Source organism: Oncorhynchus keta, chromosome 4 (genome assembly GCF_023373465.1).
Source record: "Oncorhynchus keta strain PuntledgeMale-10-30-2019 chromosome 4, Oket_V2, whole genome shotgun sequence".
Lineage (NCBI taxonomy): Eukaryota > Metazoa > Chordata > Actinopteri > Salmoniformes > Salmonidae > Oncorhynchus > Oncorhynchus keta.
Window position 1 is genome coordinate 68,757,306 of NC_068424.1, and position 20,103 is coordinate 68,777,408.

Genomic DNA, 20,103 nt, shown 5'->3' on the forward strand with positions numbered 1-20,103 from the left:
TACTGACTCTCCTCTCCGTTAGTACTGTCTGTCTACTGTGTCTCCCCTCTCCGTTACTACCGTCTGTCTACTGACTCTCCTTTCCGTTACTACCGTCTGTCTACTGTCTCTCTCCTCTCCGTTACTACCGTCTGTCTACTGACTCTCCTCTCCGTTAGTACGGTCTGTCTACTGTCTCTCTCCTCTCCGTTACTACCGTCTGTCTACTGACTCTCCTTTCCGTTGCTACCGTCTGTCTACTGTCTCTCTCCTCTCCGTTACTACCGTCGTTCTACTGTCTCCCCTCTCCGTTGCTACCGTCTGTCTACTGTCTCTCTCCTCTCCGTTACTACTGTCTGTCTACTGTCTCTCCGTTACTACTGTCTGTCTACTGTGTCTCCGTTAATACTGTCTGTCTACTCTCTTCTCTCCATTACTACCGTCTGTCTACTCTCTGCTCTCCGTTACTACCGTCTGTCTACTGTGTCTCCGTTACTACTGTCTGTCTACTCTCTCCTCTCCGTTACTACTGTCTGTCTACTGTCTCTCCGTTACTACTGTCTGTCTACTGTGTCTCCGTTACTACTGTCTGTCTACTGTGTCTCCGTTACTACTGTCTGTCTACTGTCTCTCCTCTCCGTTACTACCGTCTGTCTACTCTCTCCTCTCCGTTACTACCGTCTGTCTACTCTCTCCTCTCCGTTACTACTGTCTGTCTACTGTCCCTCCTCTCCGTTACTACCGTCTGTCTACTCTCTCTTCTCCGTTACTACTGTCTGTCTACTGTCTCTCCGTTACTACTGTCTGTCTACTGTGTCTCCGTTACTACTGTCTGTCTACTGTCTCTCCTCTCCGTTACTACTGTCTGTCTACTCTCTCCTCTCCGTTACTACTGTCTGTCTACTGTCTCTCTGTTACTACTGTCTGTCTACTGTGTCTCCGTTAATACTGTCTGTCTACTGTCTCTCCTCTCCGTTACTACCGTCTGTCTGCTCTCTCCTCTCCGTTACTACTGTCTGTCTACTGTCTCTCCGTTACTACTGTCTGTCTACTGTGTCTCCGTTAATACCGTCTGTCTACTCTCTGCTCTCCGTTACTACCGTCTGTCTACTGTGTCTCCGTTACTACTGTCTGTCTACTCTCTCCTCTCCGTTACTACTGTCTGTCTACTGTCTCTCCGTTACTACTGTCTGTCTACTGTCTCTCTGTTACTACTGTCTGTCTACTGTGTCTCCGTTAATACTGTCTGTCTACTGTCTCTCCTCTCCGTTACTACCGTCTGTCTGCTCTCTCCTCTCCGTTACTACTGTCTGTCTACTGTCTCTCCGTTACTACTGTCTGTCTACTCTCTCCTCTCCGTTACTACTGTCTGTCTACTGTGTCTCCGTTACTACTGTCTGTCTACTGTGTCTCCGTTACTACTGTCTGTCTACTGTCTCTCCTCTCCGTTACTACTGTCTGTCTACTGTGTCTCCGTTACTACTGTCTGTCTACTGTCTCTCCTCTCCGTTACTACCGTCTGTCTACTCTCTCCTCTCCGTTACTACCGTCTGTCTACTGTCTCTCCTATCCGTTACTACCGTCTGTCTACTGTCTCTCCTCTCCGTTAATACTGTCTGTCTACTGTGTCTCCCTTAATACTGTCTGTCTACTCTCTCCTCTCCATTACAACCGTCTGTCTGCTGTGTCTCTGTTACTATAGTCTGTCTGCTGTGTCTCCGTTACTACTGTCTGTCTACTGTGTCTCCATTACTACCGTCTGTCTACTCTCTGCTCTCCATTACAACCGTCTGTCTGCTGTGTCTCTGTTACTATCGTCTGTCTGCTGTGTCTCCGTTACTACTGTCTGTCTACTCTCCTTCTCCGTTACTACTGTCTGTCTACTGTCTCCTCTCCGTTACTACCGTCTGTCTACTGTATCTCCGTTACTACTGTCTGTCTACTGTCTCTCCTCTCCATTACTACCGTCTGTCTACTCTCTCCTCTCCGTTACTACCGTCTGTCTACTCTCTCCTCTCCGTTACTACCGTCTGTCTACTGTCTCTCTCCTCTCCGTTACTACCGTCTGTTTACTGTCTCTCTCCTCTCCGTTACTACCGTCTGTCTAATGTCTCTCTCCTCTCCGTTACTACCGTCTGTTTACTGTCTCTCTCCTCTCCGTTAGTACCATCTGTCTACTCTCCTCTCCTCTCGGTTAGTACCGTCTGTCTACTGTCTCTCTCCTCTCCGTTACTACCATCTGTCTACTGACTCTCTCTTCTCCGTTACTACCGTCTGTCTACTGTCTCTCCGTTACTACTGTCTGTCTACTCTCTCCTCTCCGTTACTACTGTCTGTCTACTGTCTCTCCGTTACTACTGTCTGTCTACTGTCTCTCTGTTACTACTGTCTGTCTACTGTGTCTCCGTTAATACTGTCTGTCTACTGTCTCTCCTCTCCGTTACTACCGTCTGTCTGCTCTCTCCTCTCCGTTACTACTGTCTGTCTACTGTCTCTCCGTTACTACTGTCTGTCTACTCTCTCCTCTCCGTTACTACTGTCTGTCTACTGTGTCTCCGTTACTACTGTCTGTCTACTGTGTCTCCGTTACTACTGTCTGTCTACTGTCTCTCCTCTCCGTTACTACTGTCTGTCTACTGTGTCTCCGTTACTACTGTCTGTCTACTGTCTCTCCTCTCCGTTACTACCGTCTGTCTACTCTCTCCTCTCCGTTACTACCGTCTGTCTACTGTCTCTCCTATCCGTTACTACCGTCTGTCTACTGTCTCTCCTCTCCGTTAATACTGTCTGTCTACTGTGTCTCCCTTAATACTGTCTGTCTACTCTCTCCTCTCCATTACAACCGTCTGTCTGCTGTGTCTCTGTTACTATAGTCTGTCTGCTGTGTCTCCGTTACTACTGTCTGTCTACTGTGTCTCCATTACTACCGTCTGTCTACTCTCTGCTCTCCGTTACAACCGTCTGTCTGCTGTGTCTCTGTTACTATCGTCTGTCTGCTGTGTCTCCGTTACTACTGTCTGTCTACTCTCTCCTCTCCGTTACTACTGTCTGTCTACTGTCTCTCCTCTCCGTTACTACCGTCTGTCTACTGTATCTCCGTTACTACTGTCTGTCTACTGTCTCTCCTCTCCATTACTACCGTCTGTCTACTCTCTCCTCTCCGTTACTACCGTCTGTCTACTCTCCCTCTCCGTTACTACCGTCTGTCTACTCCTCCTCTCCGTTACTACCGTCTGTCTACTGTCTCTCTCCTCTCCGTTACTACCGTCTGTTTACTGTCTCTCTCCTCTCCGTTACTACCGTCTGTCTAATGTCTCTCTCCTCTCCGTTACTACCGTCTGTTTACTGTCTCTCTCCTCTCCGTTAGTACCATCTGTCTACTCTCCTCTCCTCTCGGTTAGTACCGTCTGTCTACTGTCTCTCTCCTCTCCGTTACTACCATCTGTCTACTGACTCTCTCTTCTCCGTTACTACCGTCTGTCTACTGTCTCTCCTCTCCGTTACTACCGTCTGTCTACGGTCTCTCCTCTCCGTTACTACCATCTGTATACTGTCTCTCTCCTCTCCGTTAGTACCTCCTGTATACTGTCTCTCTCCTCTCCGTTAGTACCTCCTGTCTACTGTCTCTCTCCTCTCCGTTACTACCGTCTGTCTACTGACTCTCATCTCTGTTACTACTCTCTACTGTCACTCCTCTCCGTTACTACTCTGTCTACTGTCTCTCCGTTACTACTGTCTGTCTACTGACTCTCCTCTCCGTTACTACCGTCTGTCTACTGTCTCTCCGTTACTACCGTCTGTCTACTGACTCTCCTCTCCGTTTGTACCGTCTGTCTACTGTCTCTCTCCTCTCCGTTTGTACCGTCTGTCTACTGTCTCTCTCCTCTCCGTTACTACCGTCTGTCTACTGTCTCTCTCCTCTCCGTTACTACCGTCTGTCTACTGACTCTCCTTTCCGTTACTACCGTCTGTCTACTGTCTCTCTCCTCTCCGTTACTACCGTCTGTCTACTGTCTCTTCTCTCCGTTACTACCGTCTGTCTACTGTCGCTCCCCTCTCTGTTACTACCGTCTGTCTACTGTCTCTCTCCTCTTCGTTACTACCGTCTGTCTACTGACTCTCCTTTCCGTTACTACCGTCTGTCTACTGTCTCTCTCCTCTCCGTTACTACCGTCTGTCTACTGTCTCTCTCCTCTCCGTTACTACCATCTGTCTACTGACTCTCCTCTCCGTTAGTACTGTCTGTCTACTGACTCTCCTCTCCGTTTCTACAGTCTGTCTACTGTTCTCCCCTTTTCGTTACTACCATCTGTCTACTGTCACTCCTCTCCGTTACTACTCTCTACTGTCTCTCCTCTCCGTTACTACCGTCTGTCTACTGTCTCTCTCCTCTCCGTTACTACCGTCTGTCTACTGACTCTCCTTTCCGTTACTACCGTCTGTCTACTGTCTCTCTCCTCTCCGTTACTACCGTCTGTCTACTGACTCTCCTCTCCGTTAGTACTGTCTGTCTACTGTCTCTCTCCTCTCCGTTACTACCGTCTGTCTACTGACTCTCCTCTCTGTTAGTACTGTCTGTCTACTGTGTCTCCCCTCTCCGTTACTACCGTCTGTCTACTGACTCTCCTTTCCGTTACTACCGTCTGTCTACTGACTCTCCTTTCCGTTACTACCGTCTGTCTACTGTCTCTCTCCTCTCCGTTACTACCGTCTGTCTACTGACTCTCCTCTCCGTTAGTACTGTCTGTCTCTCTCCTCTCCGTTACTACCGTCTGTCTACTGTCACTCCTCTCCGTTACTACTCTCTACTGTCTCTCCTCTCCGTTTCTACCGTCTGTCTACTGTCTCTCTCCTCTCCGTTACTACCGTCTGTCTACTGACTCTCCTCTCCTTTACTACCGTCTGTCTACTGACTCTCCTCTCCATTAGTACCGTCTGTCTACTGTCCCTCTCCTCTCCGTTACTACCGTCTGTCTACTGACTCTCCTCTCCTTTACTACCGTCTGTCTACTGACTCTCCTCTCCATTAGTACCGTCTGTCTACTGTCTCTCTCCTCTCCGTTCCTACTATCTGTCTACTGACTCTCCTCTCCTTTACTACCGTCTGTCTACTGACTCTCCTCTCCATTAGTACCGTCTGTCTACTGTCTCTCTCCTCTCCGTTACTACCGTCTGTCTACTGACTCTCCTCTCTGTTACTACCGTCTGTCTACTCTCTCCTTTCCGTTACTACCGTCTGTCTACTGTCTCTCTCCTCTCCGTTACTACCGTCTGTCTACTGACTCTCCTCTCCGTTAGTACTGTCTGTCTACTGTCTCTCTCCTCTCCGTTACTACCGTCTGTCTACTGACTCTCCTCTCCGTTAGTACTGTCTGTCTACTGTCTCTCTCCTCTCCGTTACTACCGTCTGTCTACTGACTCTCCTCTCCGTTAGTACTGTCTGTCTACTGTCTCTCTCCTCTCCGTTACTACCGTCTGTCTACTGACTCTCCTCTCCGTTAGTACTGTCTGTCTACTGTCTCTCTCCTCTCCGTTACTACCGTCTGTCTACTGTCACTCCTCTCCGTTACTACTCTACTGTCTCTCCTCTCCGTTTCTACCGTCTGTCTACTGTCTCTCTCCTCTCCGTTACTACCGTCTGTCTACTGACTCTCCTCTCCGTTAGTACTGTCTGTCTACTGTCTCTCTCCTCTCCGTTACTACCGTCTGTCTACTGACTCTCCTCTCCGTTAGTACCGTCTGTCTAATGTACTGTCTCTCTCCTCTCCGTTACTACCGTCTGTCTACTGACTCTCCTCTCCGTTAGTACTGTCTGTCTACTGTCTCTCTCCTTTCCGTTCCTACTATCTGTCTACTGACTCTCCTCTCCGTTAGTACTGTCTGTCTACTGTCTCTCTCCTCTCCGTTACTACCGTCTGTCTACTGACTCTCCTCTCCGTTAGTACTGTCTGTCTACTGTCTCTCTCCTCTCCGTTACTACCGTCTGTCTACTGACTCTCCTCTCCGTTAGTACTGTCTGTCTACTGTCTCTCTCCTTTCCGTTCCTACTATCTGTCTACTGACTCTCCTCTCCGTTAGTACTGTCTGTCTACTGTCTCTCTCCTCTCCGTTACTACCGTCTGTCTACTGACTCTCCTCTCCTTTACTACCGTCTGTCTACTGACTCTCCTCTCCTTTACTACCGTCTGTCTACTGACTCTCCTCTCCTTTACTACCGTCTGTCTACTGACTCTCCTCTCCGTTAGTACTGTCTGTCTACTGTCTCTCTCCTCTCCGTTACTACCGTCTGTCTACTGACTCTCCTCTCCGTTAGTACTGTCTGTCTACTGTCTCTCTCCTCTCCGTTACTACCGTCTGTCTACTGTCACTCCTCTCCGTTAGTACTGTCTGTCTACTGTCTCTCTCCTCTCCGTTACTACCGTCTGTCTACTGACTCTCCTCTCCGTTAGTACTGTCTGTCTACTGTCTCTCTCCTCTCCGTTACTACCGTCTGTCTACTGTCACTCCTCTCCGTTACTACTCTCTACTGTCTCTCCTCTCCGTTTCTACCGTCTGTCTACTGTCTCTCTCCTCTCCGTTACTACCGTCTGTCTACTGACTCTCTCCTCTCCGTTACTACCGTCTGTCTACTGACTCTCCTCTCCGTTAGTACTGTCTGTCTACTGACTCTCCTCTCCGTTAGTACTGTCTGTCTACTGTCTCTCTCCTCTCCGTTACTACCGTCTGTCTACTGTCACTCCTCTCCGTTACTACTCTCTACTGTCTCTCCTCTCCGTTTCTACCGTCTGTCTACTGTCTCTCTCCTCTCCGTTACTACCGTCTGTCTACTGGCTCTCTCCTCTCCGTTACTACCGTCTGTCTACTGTCTCTCTCCTCTCCGTTACTACCGTCTGTCTACTGACTCTCTCCTCTCCGTTAGTACTGTCTGTCTACTGACTCTCCTCTCCTTTACTACCGTCTGTCTACTGTCTCTCTCCTTTACTACCGTCTGTCTACTGTCTCTCTCCTCTCCGTTCCTACTATCTGTCTACTGTCTCTCTCCTCTCCTTTACTACCTTCTGTCTACTGACTCTCCTCTCCGTTCCTACTATCTGTCTACTGACTCTCCTCTCCGTTACTACCGTCTGTCTACTGACTCTCCTCTCCGTTACTACCGTCTGTCTACTCTCTGCTGTCCGTTACTACCGTCTGTCTACTGACTCTCCTGTCCTTTACTACCGTCTGTCTACTGACTCTCCTCTCCTTTACTACCTTCTGTCTACTGACTCTCCTCTCCGTTACTACCGTCTGTCTACTGACTCTCCTCTCCTTTACTACCGTCTGTCTACTGTCTCTCTCCTCTCCGTTTCTACCGTCTGTCTACTGTCTCTCATCTCTGTTACTACTCTCTACTGTCTCTCCTCTCCGTTACTACCGTCTTTCTACTGTCACTCCTCTCCGTTACTACTCTGTCTACTGTCTCTCCCCTCTCCGTTACTACCGTCTGTCTACTGTCACTCCTCTCCGTTACTACCGTCTGTCTACTGACTCTCCTCTCCGTTACTACCGTCTGTCTACTGTCTCTCCGTTACTACTGTCTGTCTACTGTCTCTCTCCTCTCCGTTACTACCGTCTGTCTACTGACTCTCCTCTCCGTTTCTACCGTCTGTCTACTGTCTCTCCTCTCCGTTTCTACAGTCTGTCTACTGTCTCTCTCCTCTCCGTTTCTACCGTCTGTCTACTGTCTCTCTCCTCTCCGTTTCTACAGTATGTCTACTGTTCTCCCCTTTTCGTTACTACCATCTGTCTACTGTCTCTCTCCTCTCCGTTTCTACAGTCTGTCTACTGTTCTCCCCTTTTCGTTACTACCATCTGTCTACTGTCTCTCTCCTCTCCGTTTCTACAGTCTGTCTACTGTCTCTCCACTTTCCGTTACTACCATCTGTCTACTTTCTCTTCTCTCTGTTACTACCGTCTGTCTACTGTCGCTCCCCTCTCCGTTACTATCGTCTGTCTACTGTGTCTCGTCTCCGTTACTACCGTCTGTCTACTGTCTCTCCCCTCTCCGTTACTACAGTCTGTCTACTGTATCTCATCTCTGTTACTACTCTCTACTGTCTGTCCTCTCCATTACTACAGTTTGTCTACTGTCTCTCCGTTACTACCATCTGTCTACTGACTCTCCTTTCCGTTACTACCGTCTGTCTACTGTCTCTCTCCTCTCCGTTACTACCGTCTGTCTACTGACTCTCCTCTCCGTTAGTACTGTCTGTCTACTGTCTCTCTCCTCTCCGTTACTACCGTCTGTCTACTGACTCTCCTCTCTGTTACTGTTTCTGTTTGTTTCTTGGGACCTAGAACAAGCATCTCTGTTTTGTCCGAGTTTAAAAGTAGAAAGTTTGCAGCCATCCACTTCCTTATGTCTGAAACACATGCTTCTAGCGAGGGCAATTTTGGGGCTTCACCATGTTTCATTGAAATGTACAGCTGTGTGTCATCCGCATAGCAGTGAAAGTTAACATTATGTTTTCGAATGACATCCCCAAGAGGTAAAATATATAGTGAAAACAATAGTGGTCTTAAAACGGAACCTTGAGGAACACAGAAATTTACAGTTGATTTGTCAGATGACAAACCATTCACAGAGACAAACTGATATCTTTCCAACAGATAAGATCTAAACCAGGCTAGAACTTGTCCGTGTAGACCAATTTGGGTTTCCAATCTCTCCAAAAGAATGGTGATCGATGGTATCAAAAGCAGCACTAAGGTCTACGAGCACGAGGACAAATGCATAGCCTCGGTCTGATGCCATTAAAAGGTAATTTACCACCTTCACAAGTGCAGTCTCAGTGCTATGATGGGGTCTAAAACCAGACTGAAGCATTTCGTATACATTGTTTGTCTTCAGGAAGGCAGTGAGTTGCTGCGCAACAGCCTTTTCTACGATATAGGCCGATTTAGTTTTTTATATTTTCTGGGTCAATGTTTGGCTTTTTCAAGAGAGGCTTTATTACTGCCACTTTTAGTGAGTTTGGTACACATCCGGTGGATAGAGAGCCGTTTATTATGTTCAACATAGGAGGGCCAAGCACAGGAAGCAGCTCTTTCAGTAGTTTAGTTGGAATAGGGTCCAGTATGCAGCTTGAAGGTTTAGACGCCATGATTATTTTCATCATTGTGTCAAGAGATGTAGTACTAAAACACTTGAGCGTCTCTCTTGATCCTAGGTCCTGGCAGAGTTGTGCAGACTCAGGACAACTGAGCTTTGAAGGAATACGCAGATTTAAAGAGGAGTCCGTAATTAGCTTTATAATAATCATGATATTTTCCTCAAAGAAGTTCATGAATGGAAAAATAGGATAATCGAGCAGCAGTAAGGGCTCTTCGATACTGCACGGTACTGTCTTTCCAAGCTAGTTTGAAGACTTCCAGTTTGGTGTGGCGCCATTTCCGTTCCAATTTTCTGGAAGCTTGCTTCAGAGCTCGGTTATTTTCTGTGTACCAGGGAGCTAGTTTCTTATGAGAGATGGTTTTAGTTTTTAGAGGTGCAACTGCATCTAGGGTATTGCACAAGGTTAAATTGAGTTCCTCAGTTAGGTGGTTAACTGATTTTTGTCCTCTGGCGTCCTTGGGTAGACAGAGGGAATCTGGAAAGACATCAAGGAATCTTTGTGTTGTCTGTGAATTTATAGTACGACTTTTGATGTTCCTTGGTTGGGGTCTGAGCAGATTATTTGTTGCAATTGCAAACGTAATAAAATGGTGGTCCGATAGTCCAGGATTATGAGGAAAACATTAAGATCCACAACATTTATTCCATGGGACAAAACTAGGTCCAGAGTATGATTGTGACAGTGAGTGGGTCCAGAGACATGTTGGACAAAACCCACTGAGTCGATGATGGCTCCGAAAGCCTTTTGGAGTGGGTCTGTGGACTTTTCCATGTGAATATTAAAGGCACCAAAGATTAGAATATTATCTGCTATGACTACAAGGTCCGATAGGAATTCAGGGAACTCAATGAGGAATGCTGTATATGGCCCAGGAGGCCTGTAAACAGTAGCTATTAGGGAGGCTGCATAGATTTCATGAGTAGAACCTCAAAAGACGAAAACGTCATTTTTTTTTTTGTAAATTGAAATTTGCTATCGTAAATGTTAGCAACACCTCCGCCTTTGCGGGATGCACAGGGGGTTATGGTCACTAGTGTAGCCAGGAGGTGAGGCCTCATTTAACACAGTAAATTCATCAGGCTCAAGCCATGTTTCAGTCAGGCCAATCACATCAAGATTATGATCAGTGATTAGTTAATTGACTATAACTGCCTTTGACGTAAGGGATCTAACATTAAGTAGCCCTATTTTGAGATGTGAGGTATCACGACCTCTTTCAATAATGGCAGGAATGGAGAAGGTCTTTATTCTAGTGAGATTGCTGAGGCGGACACCGCCATGTTTAGTTTTGCCCAACCTTGGTCGAGGCACAGGCACAGTCTCAATGGGAATAGCTGAGCTGACTACACTGACTGTGCTAGTGGCAGACTCCGTTCAGCTGGCAGGCTGGCTAACAGCCTGCTTCCTGGCCTGCACCCTATTTCATTGTGGAGCTAGAGGAGTTAGAGCCCTGTCTATGTTGGTAGATAAGATGAGAGCACCCCTCCAGCTAGGATGGAGTCCGTCACTCCTCAGCAGGCCAGGCTTGGTCCTGTTTGTGGGTGAGTCCCAGAAAGAGGGCCAATTATCTACAAATTCTATCTTTTGGGAGGGGCAGAAAACAGTTTTCAACCAGCGATTGAGTTGTGAGACTCTGCTGTAGAGCTCATCACTCCCCCTAACTGGGAGGGGGCCAGAGACAATTACTCGATGCCGACACATCTTTCTAGCTGATTTAAACGCAGAAGCTATGTTGCGCTTGGTGATCTGTTGACTGTTTCATCCTCCTCTTTGTTACTACCGTCTGTCTACTGTCTCTCTCCTCTCCATTACTACCGTCTGTCTGACTCTCCTCTCCATTACTACCGTCTGTCTACTGTCTCTCCTCTCCATTACTACCGTCTGTCTGACTCTCCTCTCCATTACTACCGTCTGTCTACTGTCTCTCCTCTCCATTACTACCGTCTGTCTGACTCTCCTCTCCATTACTACCGTCTGTCTCTCCTCTCCATTACTACCGTCTGTCTACTGTCTCTCCTCTCCATTACTACCGTCTGTCTGACTCTCCTCTCCATTACTACCGTCTGTCTACTGTCTCTCCTCTCCATTACTACCGTCTGTCTGACTCTCCTCTCCATTACTACCGTCTGTCTCTCCTCTCCATTACTACCGTCTGTCTACTGACTCTCCTCTCCATTACTACCGCCTGTCTACTGTCTCTCTCCTCTCCATTACTACCGTCTGTCTGACTCTCCTCTCCATTACTACCGTCTGTCTAACTCTCCTCTCCATTACTACCGTCTGTCTACTGTCTCTCCTCTCCATTACTACCGTCTGTCTACTGACTCTCCTCTCCGTTACTACTGTCTGTCTACGGACTCTCTCCGTTAGTACCGTCTGTCTACTGTCTCTCCTCTCCGTTACTACCGTCTGTCTACTGTCTCTCCTCTCTGTTACTACTATCTGTCTACTGACTCTCTCCTCTCCGTTACTACCGTTTGTCTACTGACTCTCCTCTCCGTTACTACTATCTGTCTACTGTCGCTCCCCTCTCCGTTACTACCGTCTGTCTACTGACTCTCTCCTCTCCGTTACTACCGTCTGTCTACTGACTCTCTCCTCTCCGTTACTTCCGTCTGTCTACTCTCTCCTCTCCGTTACTACCGTCTATCTTCTGTCTCTCTCCTCTCCGCTACTACTGTCTGTCTACTGACTCTCTCCTCTCCGTTACTTCCGTCTGTCTACTGACTCTCCTCTCCTTTACTCCGTCTGTCTGCTGTCTCTCTCCTCTCCGTTACTACCGTCTGTCTACTGACTCTCCTCTCCGTTACCACTGTCTGTCTACTGACTCTCCTCTCAGTTACTACCGTCTCTCTACTGTCTCCCCTCTCCGTTACTACCGTCTGTCTACTGTCTCTCCTCTGTTACTACAGTCTTTCTACTGTCTCGCCTCTCCGTTACTACCGTTTGTCTACTGTCTCTCCTCTCCGTTACTACCATCTGTCTACTGTCTCTCCTCTGTTACTACAGTCTTTCTACTGTCTCGCCTCTCCGTTACTACCGTTTGTCTACTGTCTCGCCTCTCCGTTACTACCGTTTGTCTACTGTCTCTCCTCTCCGTTACTACCGTTTGTCTACTGTCTCTCCTCTCAGTTACTACCGTCTGTCTACTGTCTCTCCTCTCCGTTACTACCGTCTGTCTACTGTCTCTCCTCTCCGTTACTACCGTCTGTCTACTGACTCTCTCCTCTCAGTTACTACCGTTTGTCTACTGACTCCTCTCAGTTACTACCGTCTGTCTACTGTCTCTCCTCTCCGTTACTACCATCTGTCTACTGTGTCTCCCCTCTCCGTTACTACCGTCTGTCTACTGTCTCTCCTCTCCGTTACTACCGTCTTTCTACTGTCACCCCCCTCTCCGTTACTACCGTCTGTCTACTGTCTCTCCTCTCCGTTACTACCGTCTGTCTACTGTCTCTCCTCTCCGTTACTACCGTCTGTCTACTGTCTCTCCTCTCCGTTACTACCGTTTGTCTACGGACTCTCTTCTCTGTTACTACCGTCTTTCTACTGTCTCTCCTCTCCGTTACTACCATCTGTCTACTGTGTCTCCTCTCCGTCACTACCGTCTGTCTACTGTCTCTCAACTGTCTCTCCTCTCCGTTACTACCATCTATCTGTCTACTGTCTCTCTCCTCTCCGTTACTACCATCTGTCTACTGTCTCTCCTCTCCGTTACTACCGTCTGTCTACTGTCTCTCCCCTCTCCGTTACTACTGTCTGTCTACTGTCTCTCCTCTCCGTTACTACCGTCTTTCTACTGTCTCTCTCCTCTCCGTTACTACCGTCTGTCTACTGTCTCTCCTCTCCGTTACTACTGTCTGTCTACTGTCTCTCTCCTCTCCGTTACTACCATCTGTCTCTCCTCTCCGTTATTACCGTCTGTCTACTGTCTCTCCTCTCCGTTACTACCGTCTGTCTACTGTCTCTCTCCTCTCCGTTACTACCATCTGTCTACTGTCTCTCTCCTCTCCGTTACTACCATCTGTCTCTCCTCTCTGTTACTACCGTCTGTCTACTGTCGCTCCCCTCTCCGTTACTACTGTCTACTGTCTCCGTTACTACCGTCTGTCTACTGTCTCTCTCCTCTCCGTTACTACCATCTGTCTACTGTCTCTCTCCTCTCCGTTACTACCATCTGTCTCTCCTCTCTGTTACTACCGTCTGTCTACTGTCGCTCCCCTCTCCGTTACTACTGTCTACTGTCTCCGTTACTACCGTTTGTCTACTGACGCTCCCCTCTCCGTTACTACTGTCTACTGTCTCCGTTACTACTGTCTGTGTCCATTACGACTGTCTACTGTCTGTTACTACTGTCTACTGTCTCTGTTACTACTGTCTACTGTCTCCATTCCTACTGTCTACTGTCTCCGTTACTACTGTTTGTCTACTGTCGCTCCCCTCTCTGTTACTACTGTCTACTGTCTCCGTTACTACTGTCTGTGTCCATTACGACTGTCTACTGTCTGTTACTACTGTCTACTGTCTCTGTTACTACTGTCTACTGTCTCCATTCCTACTGTCTACTGTCTCCGTTACTACTGTTTGTCTACTGTCGCTCCCCTCTCTGTTACTACTGTCTACTGTCGCTCCCCTCTCCGTTACTCCTGTCGCTCCACTCTCGTTACTACTGTCTACTGTCTCTCCGTACTGTCTCTCCTCTCTCCATTTCGACTGACTCCTGTGTTCTCACTTGACTGTCTGAATGTGTCTTATTTGTCTGACTGTACTTGTTTGTGTTGTTTACTCTGGATGTGTGTGTGTACAAGGGGTAAATGTTACTGTGTGTGTGTGTGTTTCTTTTCTCACTAACTGTTTGTCCTCCTACAGGACAGTGTCCCAATGGCCTCTCCCGCTTTCCTTCTCTCTCTTTTTGTAAGTATTCAGGTCAAAGGTCAAATCTCACCAGACTAAGCAGAGTGCACGCTCTGTTTCTACGTCACACTACCAAAACAAGTTTGCTAATCATACTGACTATCGTGAAACATTCAAAATGCATACACTCACCTCTTATATTAACAAACACTTCCCTTACCAAGTTTTGGACCTTCGGTATTTGATTAAGTGGACCCATCCTGGTTGTGGGTGCACGTGCATTTGTTTAGCGCCATATGCCTTTTTTTGATGTGTTCAGTGGTTGTCTTCAACTTCTTTCTTAGCATGTCCCGTCTGGTCCATTGTTTTTCTTCTGTCCTTTTAATCTTTTGTTTTCTTCATTTCATCTGGCAGGCAGCAGAGAATCTTGTTTTACACAGGCCGACCAGGAGCCATCGCTGGGTTTCTAACCTGGTGTCGGACTCACCTCTAACCCAACCTCTCTTCCCTGCAGGACGGGGGCACCAGAGGGCGCCGCTGTGCAATTGAAGCAGACATGAAGATGAAGAAATAACCGGAGTCAAAAGGCAGTAGGGTGCCAATGAGACTTGATGTAGGGATTGGACGATTTAAACCAGAGAATGTTTGGAGTTACTGTTCTGTGAAGTTAGTTTGAGTTTAATCAGTTTTCAGGTCACAGTATGGCTGCAGTCCTGTGTACAGTTTAACTAACTTAAGTCCATGATTTGCATTTGAAGCCAGTACACTATAGATTGACAGTTGCCACAAGTAACCAGCAGACACTGCAGCCCTGGAGTACTGGATCAGTTTTACTACTAGTGACTGACTTGGGGCCCCATTGTGTTTTAGGATGTAGCCAACTGTAAAATATCCTGCAAGGAATTATGAGTTTACTGTATGTTAGTGGGAGTACAAAAAAGTAGTACCGGAGTGTTGAACTTTATGTACAGTTTTATTTTTTTCCCCATTTGTATGTTTTGTTGTTCAACTGTTTATTAAAAGTAAGATAATTGCAAACAATGGAAGTGTCCGTAACTTTGACAGACCTAAGTTGAGACCTTCAGTTCTTAGGGTATAGACTAATCATTGGTGATTCTAACAGCTGTTGTGATTCAAAGAGTAAAGCAACCCAGAAAAGAATACTGTGCAAAAACATTCACATTTCTCAGTTTAAAAATACTGCAACAGTCAGACAGGGTAAGGGGCAACACTAGCTTGCTTCCACATCCAGCATGAGATTTCCATGGTTTTACAAAAGACAGACAATCAAGCAATTGTTTTGAACAGAAATGTGCACAAAAAAAATAAACTTGTACCATACTTGACCCCTGCTAATACCTGCAAGGTAACACACATTCTGTGCTCTTTTCTATGTCAACTGAAATTTCAGCAGTACAAAACAGGGTATCAAGTCCTTCCTTTTCCAACAATAAAAAATGATCTCACAATTGAACTGACTGTTCTTCAGTGATATTCCAGTGCAAAACATTAATTTAATGTCAACTCTCCAATACAGTAGTGTACACTAACATATAGACAGACAGTGGTGCAACAGCTTTTTCTCCTAACTGGAATGTGGAAAATTATAGGCCACATGTTGATTCCTGATAAGAAATTGTCTCAGCAGAACTCATGTATGACAGGGCTCGCAGAGGAATACAATTTCTTCTTGACCAGTCGGTACTGGGGTCGTAGTTTCAACACCTTGTCGGTAACGAATATGTGCTTGAGAAGCGGCCAACAGTCTTTGTCCAGCTTGAACACGACGGACAGTTCGAAAGTAGGAGTGACAGTCGGGTCGGGTGTTATAGTGCCCAGCATTTGCAGCTGTTGGCCCAGTTGTGTCTCCAAATAGACCTGTATGAAGGCCCCACGGAGCCCGCACGGCTCTCCCGCTGAGGAACGCACCACATCCAGGGCAACATTGGTGGTCAGCGTGCGGGGAAGCAGTAGTATCCGGCACCGCAGACTGGATTCTTTAGCTTCAGAGAGACAACGCACTATCTGCCTGGTCATGTCCTGATGGAGTATTATTCTCTCTTCACAGTCGAGAGCCGTTTCAGAGTCCAGACCTGGAAAAAAGAATGGCGTGTTGCTATCAATATTGCTGATCAACCAGGAGTTGAAGTTGTACAGCCTATACTTTAGTATTGCAGACATTTGGCAGGGGCTATATTTAGGCCTTATATAGTTATTTAGGCTATTCAAGAACATTGCACCATTACATGTCATTATTTTGATGATTAGTCCTAAACACGTGTTGCACTATAGATTTAGAATTTTACATACTTCGTAACATTGTAATAGGGAATTTATCGTAAAAATAAGGCTATTTATCAGCCACTTTAAACTAGGAGACAACTCAGGTCAATTAACTTCTTAGAACAGATAGTTCTAAAGCCTGTGTTACCATTGGAGAAAAGAACTTTGTACAGATAGTTTCCTGTCGGCTACAGGAGGCTACTGTGGCCGCTTGGAAAATGCATGTTACACCAGGCAACAGATACATGTATACCAAAGTTGCCGTTTCCATTATGGTCCTCAACAAAGTTTGTCAAAAGGCCTATAAATTCACGAAAATTAAATGGAATGGTTATCAAAAGCCATTATTTAGTACAGTACATCTAATGAAATACATACTTAGATTTCAGAACAGAGCCTTACTTGAGTTTATTTCCTTGACGAATTCGGAACTTTCAATGCTGCCTCGACGCACATATTTTTTGTCGCTCGAAGTGATTTGACAGAGAAACTTTCTCATCAGTTCGACAATGTTATCCTCTTCAGACACAATCGGTATTCCGTGTCCGAGGACCAGTGCCGGGGTATAGACCATTTTGACCGTCTCTCTATCTCCAATACTCCCCTCAGTGATACACGTTTTCTGTCTATTCTCTCCATGTAGAAGTCAGTTGATTGCGGTTATTGGAGCTCTCTCTGTGTTTAAATACTCCTTGGTTACATCAGCTGAGTTTGATCACGTGTGGGACCGCCTCCTTGGTTACCATAGCAGCGCGACAGCGAGCAACTGCTGAACCGGGTTGAATCAGCCTCACGCAACATGCCTAGACGTTGCGTTGGCTGGCTACTCAATACTGATAATATACCCTATTTTATCCAGTATTCTGTCTTCTGTGCAATGAATGCTATTTGACAGGTATATTTTGTTCGGTTATCAAGAAAATGAAAATAAACAATTACTCATATTTAGAACAAATTGTTTTGTTTAGTTCTAAACAAAGATTCTTCTGATCTCATAATGTATTTTCAACTGATGACAGAATTATGGATACCTAATTTAGGCCTGAAAAGGTAGCCCCCTAAAAATGATTGTATTGGATATTGGAAATGGTTGTCTTGATTCCCTTTTGATGAATCCTTTCATAAGTATGTGACCTGTAGGTTCTGGAATACACTGGAAAACACTCACTGTTCAGTTCCCTACCTGTGCCTGTGAATCTAGACCAGGCCAGCCCAGCGAGCCACTACCTGGGCTGAGTCACAGGTGAATCACATCACATGGCCTGATACTCACTGACCAGGCAGGAAGTGGATTTCCCCTGAACCTTGTATCCTCCCTTCCTGCTCTCCTCTCTGTTTCCCTCTCACCCTGGGCCCTTTCAACACTCACACAAGTGTTTCAGACATGTTGGAATGAATGTGTATCTAGAAGAGTCAATGTTTTCTCACCAAACCGCTCTTGGGCTCTTGAGTGGCGCAGTGGCCTAAGGCACTGCATCCCAGTCCCTGGTTCAAATCCGGGCTGTATCACATCTGGCTGTGATTGGGAGTCCATTGGGTGGCGCACAATTGGCCCAGTGTCGTCTGGGTTTGGCCGGAGTAAATAAGAATTTGTTCTTAACTGACTTGCTTGCTGGGTTAAATAAAATAAAGATGTGTGTTGTGGGTATTGGAAATGAAAAAACAAGTATATATATATAGACTTGTGTGCTATTTTTAAACTCACATGTTGGACCTGTTCAGAATCTATGGCTAGATCTGTGCCCCAGGAAGGAGTCTGACTGTAAAAGAGTTCAGTTATGAGTCACAGAAAGGGACTTTTCCCCTCGTGTGACTATACCTGTACACCAGCCCTGCCCAGATCATGTGAGGATCTGGCTACCATTATGACATCAGTAAAGAGGGAGTTTACTATCTTTCTATGGAAGTGAAGGGAAACCACATAATGTGTGGGTCTGTGGGGCTTACCACTGTGTCTGGCTGGGCCGTTGCAGACAGCCACTCTGCTTGCATTTCCCATTTGTTTGTGTGTGAGTGCGTGTGTCCATGTTTGTGTGTGTTTGCTCACAGATATCAGCTTCCTCATCAGATTGAGAACAGGTATTCACAGGTTCTCAAATGACCGAATTAAGTAAATTAATCAAATGCACCATATATCACTGATGTGCCCTATTTCTGTCACAACGTTTTGTCCTCCAAGCATATTCAGTGGTTGAGACACTCTGACACTGCTCAAATCTATTCAAAGTCAGTCCAGAACACCCAGACCAGTCCCAGACTCAGTCACCTGCTTCCTAGCTCAGGCATGGTCTATCACCAGGTCAACATTCACAAGGCCGCAGGGCCAGACGGATTACCAGGATGTGTACTCCGAGCATGCGCTGACCAACTGGCAAGTGTCTTCACTGACAATTTCAATCTCTCCCTGTCTGAGTCTGTAATACCAACATGTTTCAAGCAGACCACCATAGTCCCTGTGCCCAAGAACACCAAGGTAACCTGCCTAAATCACTACCGACCCATAGCACTCACGTCTGTAGCCATGAAGTGCTTTGAAAGGCTCGTCATGGCTCACATCAACAACATAATCCCAGAAACACTAGACCCACTCCAATTTGCATATCGCCCCAACAGATCCACAGATGATGCAATCTCTATTGCACTTCACATTGCCCTTTCCCACCTGGACAAAAGGAACACCTATGTAAGAATGCTATTCCTTTACTACAGCTCAGAGTTCAACACCATAGTTCCCTCAAAGCTCATCACTAAGCTAAGGACCCTGGGACTAAACACCTCCCACTGCAACTGGGTCCTGGACTTCCTGATGGGCAGGTGGTAAGGGTAGGTAACAACACATCTGCCACGCTGATCCTCAACATAGCAATCCCTCAGGGGTTGCAGACTGTGAGATAGAAATTGAAAGGTAATTTCTGATTGAGCAGACATATGCAGCGTTGCCCGTGAATGCAGTCTCCGCTAACGCGGGACCATTGCCTTTAAATTATAACACTGAACATCCATGATACGGATTGATTAGAGCCCTAAGGCTCCTAACACACACAGACACCATATGCACATATCACCGTGCCAATATATCCTCCAAACACCGGCTTCGAAGGTATTATCACATTTATACAACGGGTTACCAACATATTTCAATAATGATTTTTTTTTTTCAATTATTTATACTATTTCATCCTTTCACAAGATATAGTCCCGACACAAATCTAGGGTTGCTACCCAAGCCGGCTGGTTCGGTTTCTAGAGACGAGACCCAGTCATTCAGTCTTTTTGTTCTGTATCTATGGACTGACCCAGTAGTTTGTTCTAAATGTTCCACTGTCATACTGGCTGGTAACGTTCTTATCCCTTGCCTGCTAGCTAGCCAACTACGGCTAACTTACATTCACGTCAAAAGTGCAGCCAGAATAACAGAAAAGTAGCTGCATTTGCATTTGTTTAAGCTGTTTTCTAGAGACATTTATTAGGATACATCCATAACAATGGGCTAATGATGCCAGATTTCACCTGGCATCGAAAATGTGCTCCCTAGTCAGTACACTGTTGTTCAGAGGAGCTAGCAAGCAACACAACTAACACAATGACTTCAAACTGAAGCTGGAAAGACTGCAAACTAGCTGCACTTCATTTTGTTCTACCTTTTTTCATTTGACATTTCTTTGTTTATATCCATAAAAATGATGCCAGCTTATTGATGATTTCAACTGGCTGAGAAACATTGACTGCCTGTCTGTCCCGTCCCGACTCCTGACACGTTCATTACTATGGGACAGCTGGAGATCGAATTTGAATATTGAAACAATGTTGTAAATGTCAGAGAGACAGACAG

At 46.4% G+C, this 20,103-nt stretch overlaps 2 protein-coding genes across 4 annotated transcripts in view; one reads left to right on the forward strand and one right to left on the reverse strand.

Annotated features, from left to right (window-relative positions):
- The window catches only part of LOC118383583 (bromodomain-containing protein 8-like), a 64,341-nt gene extending 49,312 nt beyond the window's left edge, over nt 1-15,029 (forward strand). For 2 of the 3 annotated variants that reach the window (XM_052513352.1, XM_052513361.1), the window contains 2 exons: nt 14,004-14,048; nt 14,503-15,029. In XM_052513352.1, the coding sequence (XP_052369312.1) occupies nt 14,004-14,048; nt 14,503-14,562 (105 nt within the window). In that variant the 3' untranslated portion in view covers nt 14,563-15,029. The remainder of the gene's footprint in view (nt 1-14,003; nt 14,049-14,502) is intronic. The other variant, XM_052513360.1, reaches the window with a different exon arrangement.
- On the reverse strand, nt 14,943-16,946 carry LOC118381454 (DNA damage-inducible transcript 4-like protein). The gene is made up of 2 exons (XM_035768391.2): nt 16,674-16,946; nt 14,943-16,081 (listed from the first exon to the last, which is right to left on the reverse strand). Exons 1-2 carry the CDS (start codon nt 16,843-16,845, stop codon nt 15,630-15,632), a joined length of 624 nt encoding a protein of 207 aa, XP_035624284.1. The 5' UTR covers nt 16,846-16,946; the 3' UTR covers nt 14,943-15,629.
- Nucleotides 16,947-20,103: the final 3,157 nt, after the last annotated feature.

Bases quoted from the DNA above. Each gene is read 5' to 3' on its own strand.
- LOC118381454 (XM_035768391.2), bottom strand. From the start codon at position 16,845: ATGGTCTATACCCCGGCACTGGTCCTCGGACACGGAATACCGATTGTG. The intron at 16,082-16,673 runs GTAAGGCTCTGT...TCTTTTTTCCAG, and splicing joins CGTCAAGGAAATAAACTCAA to GTCTGGACTCTGAAACGGCT.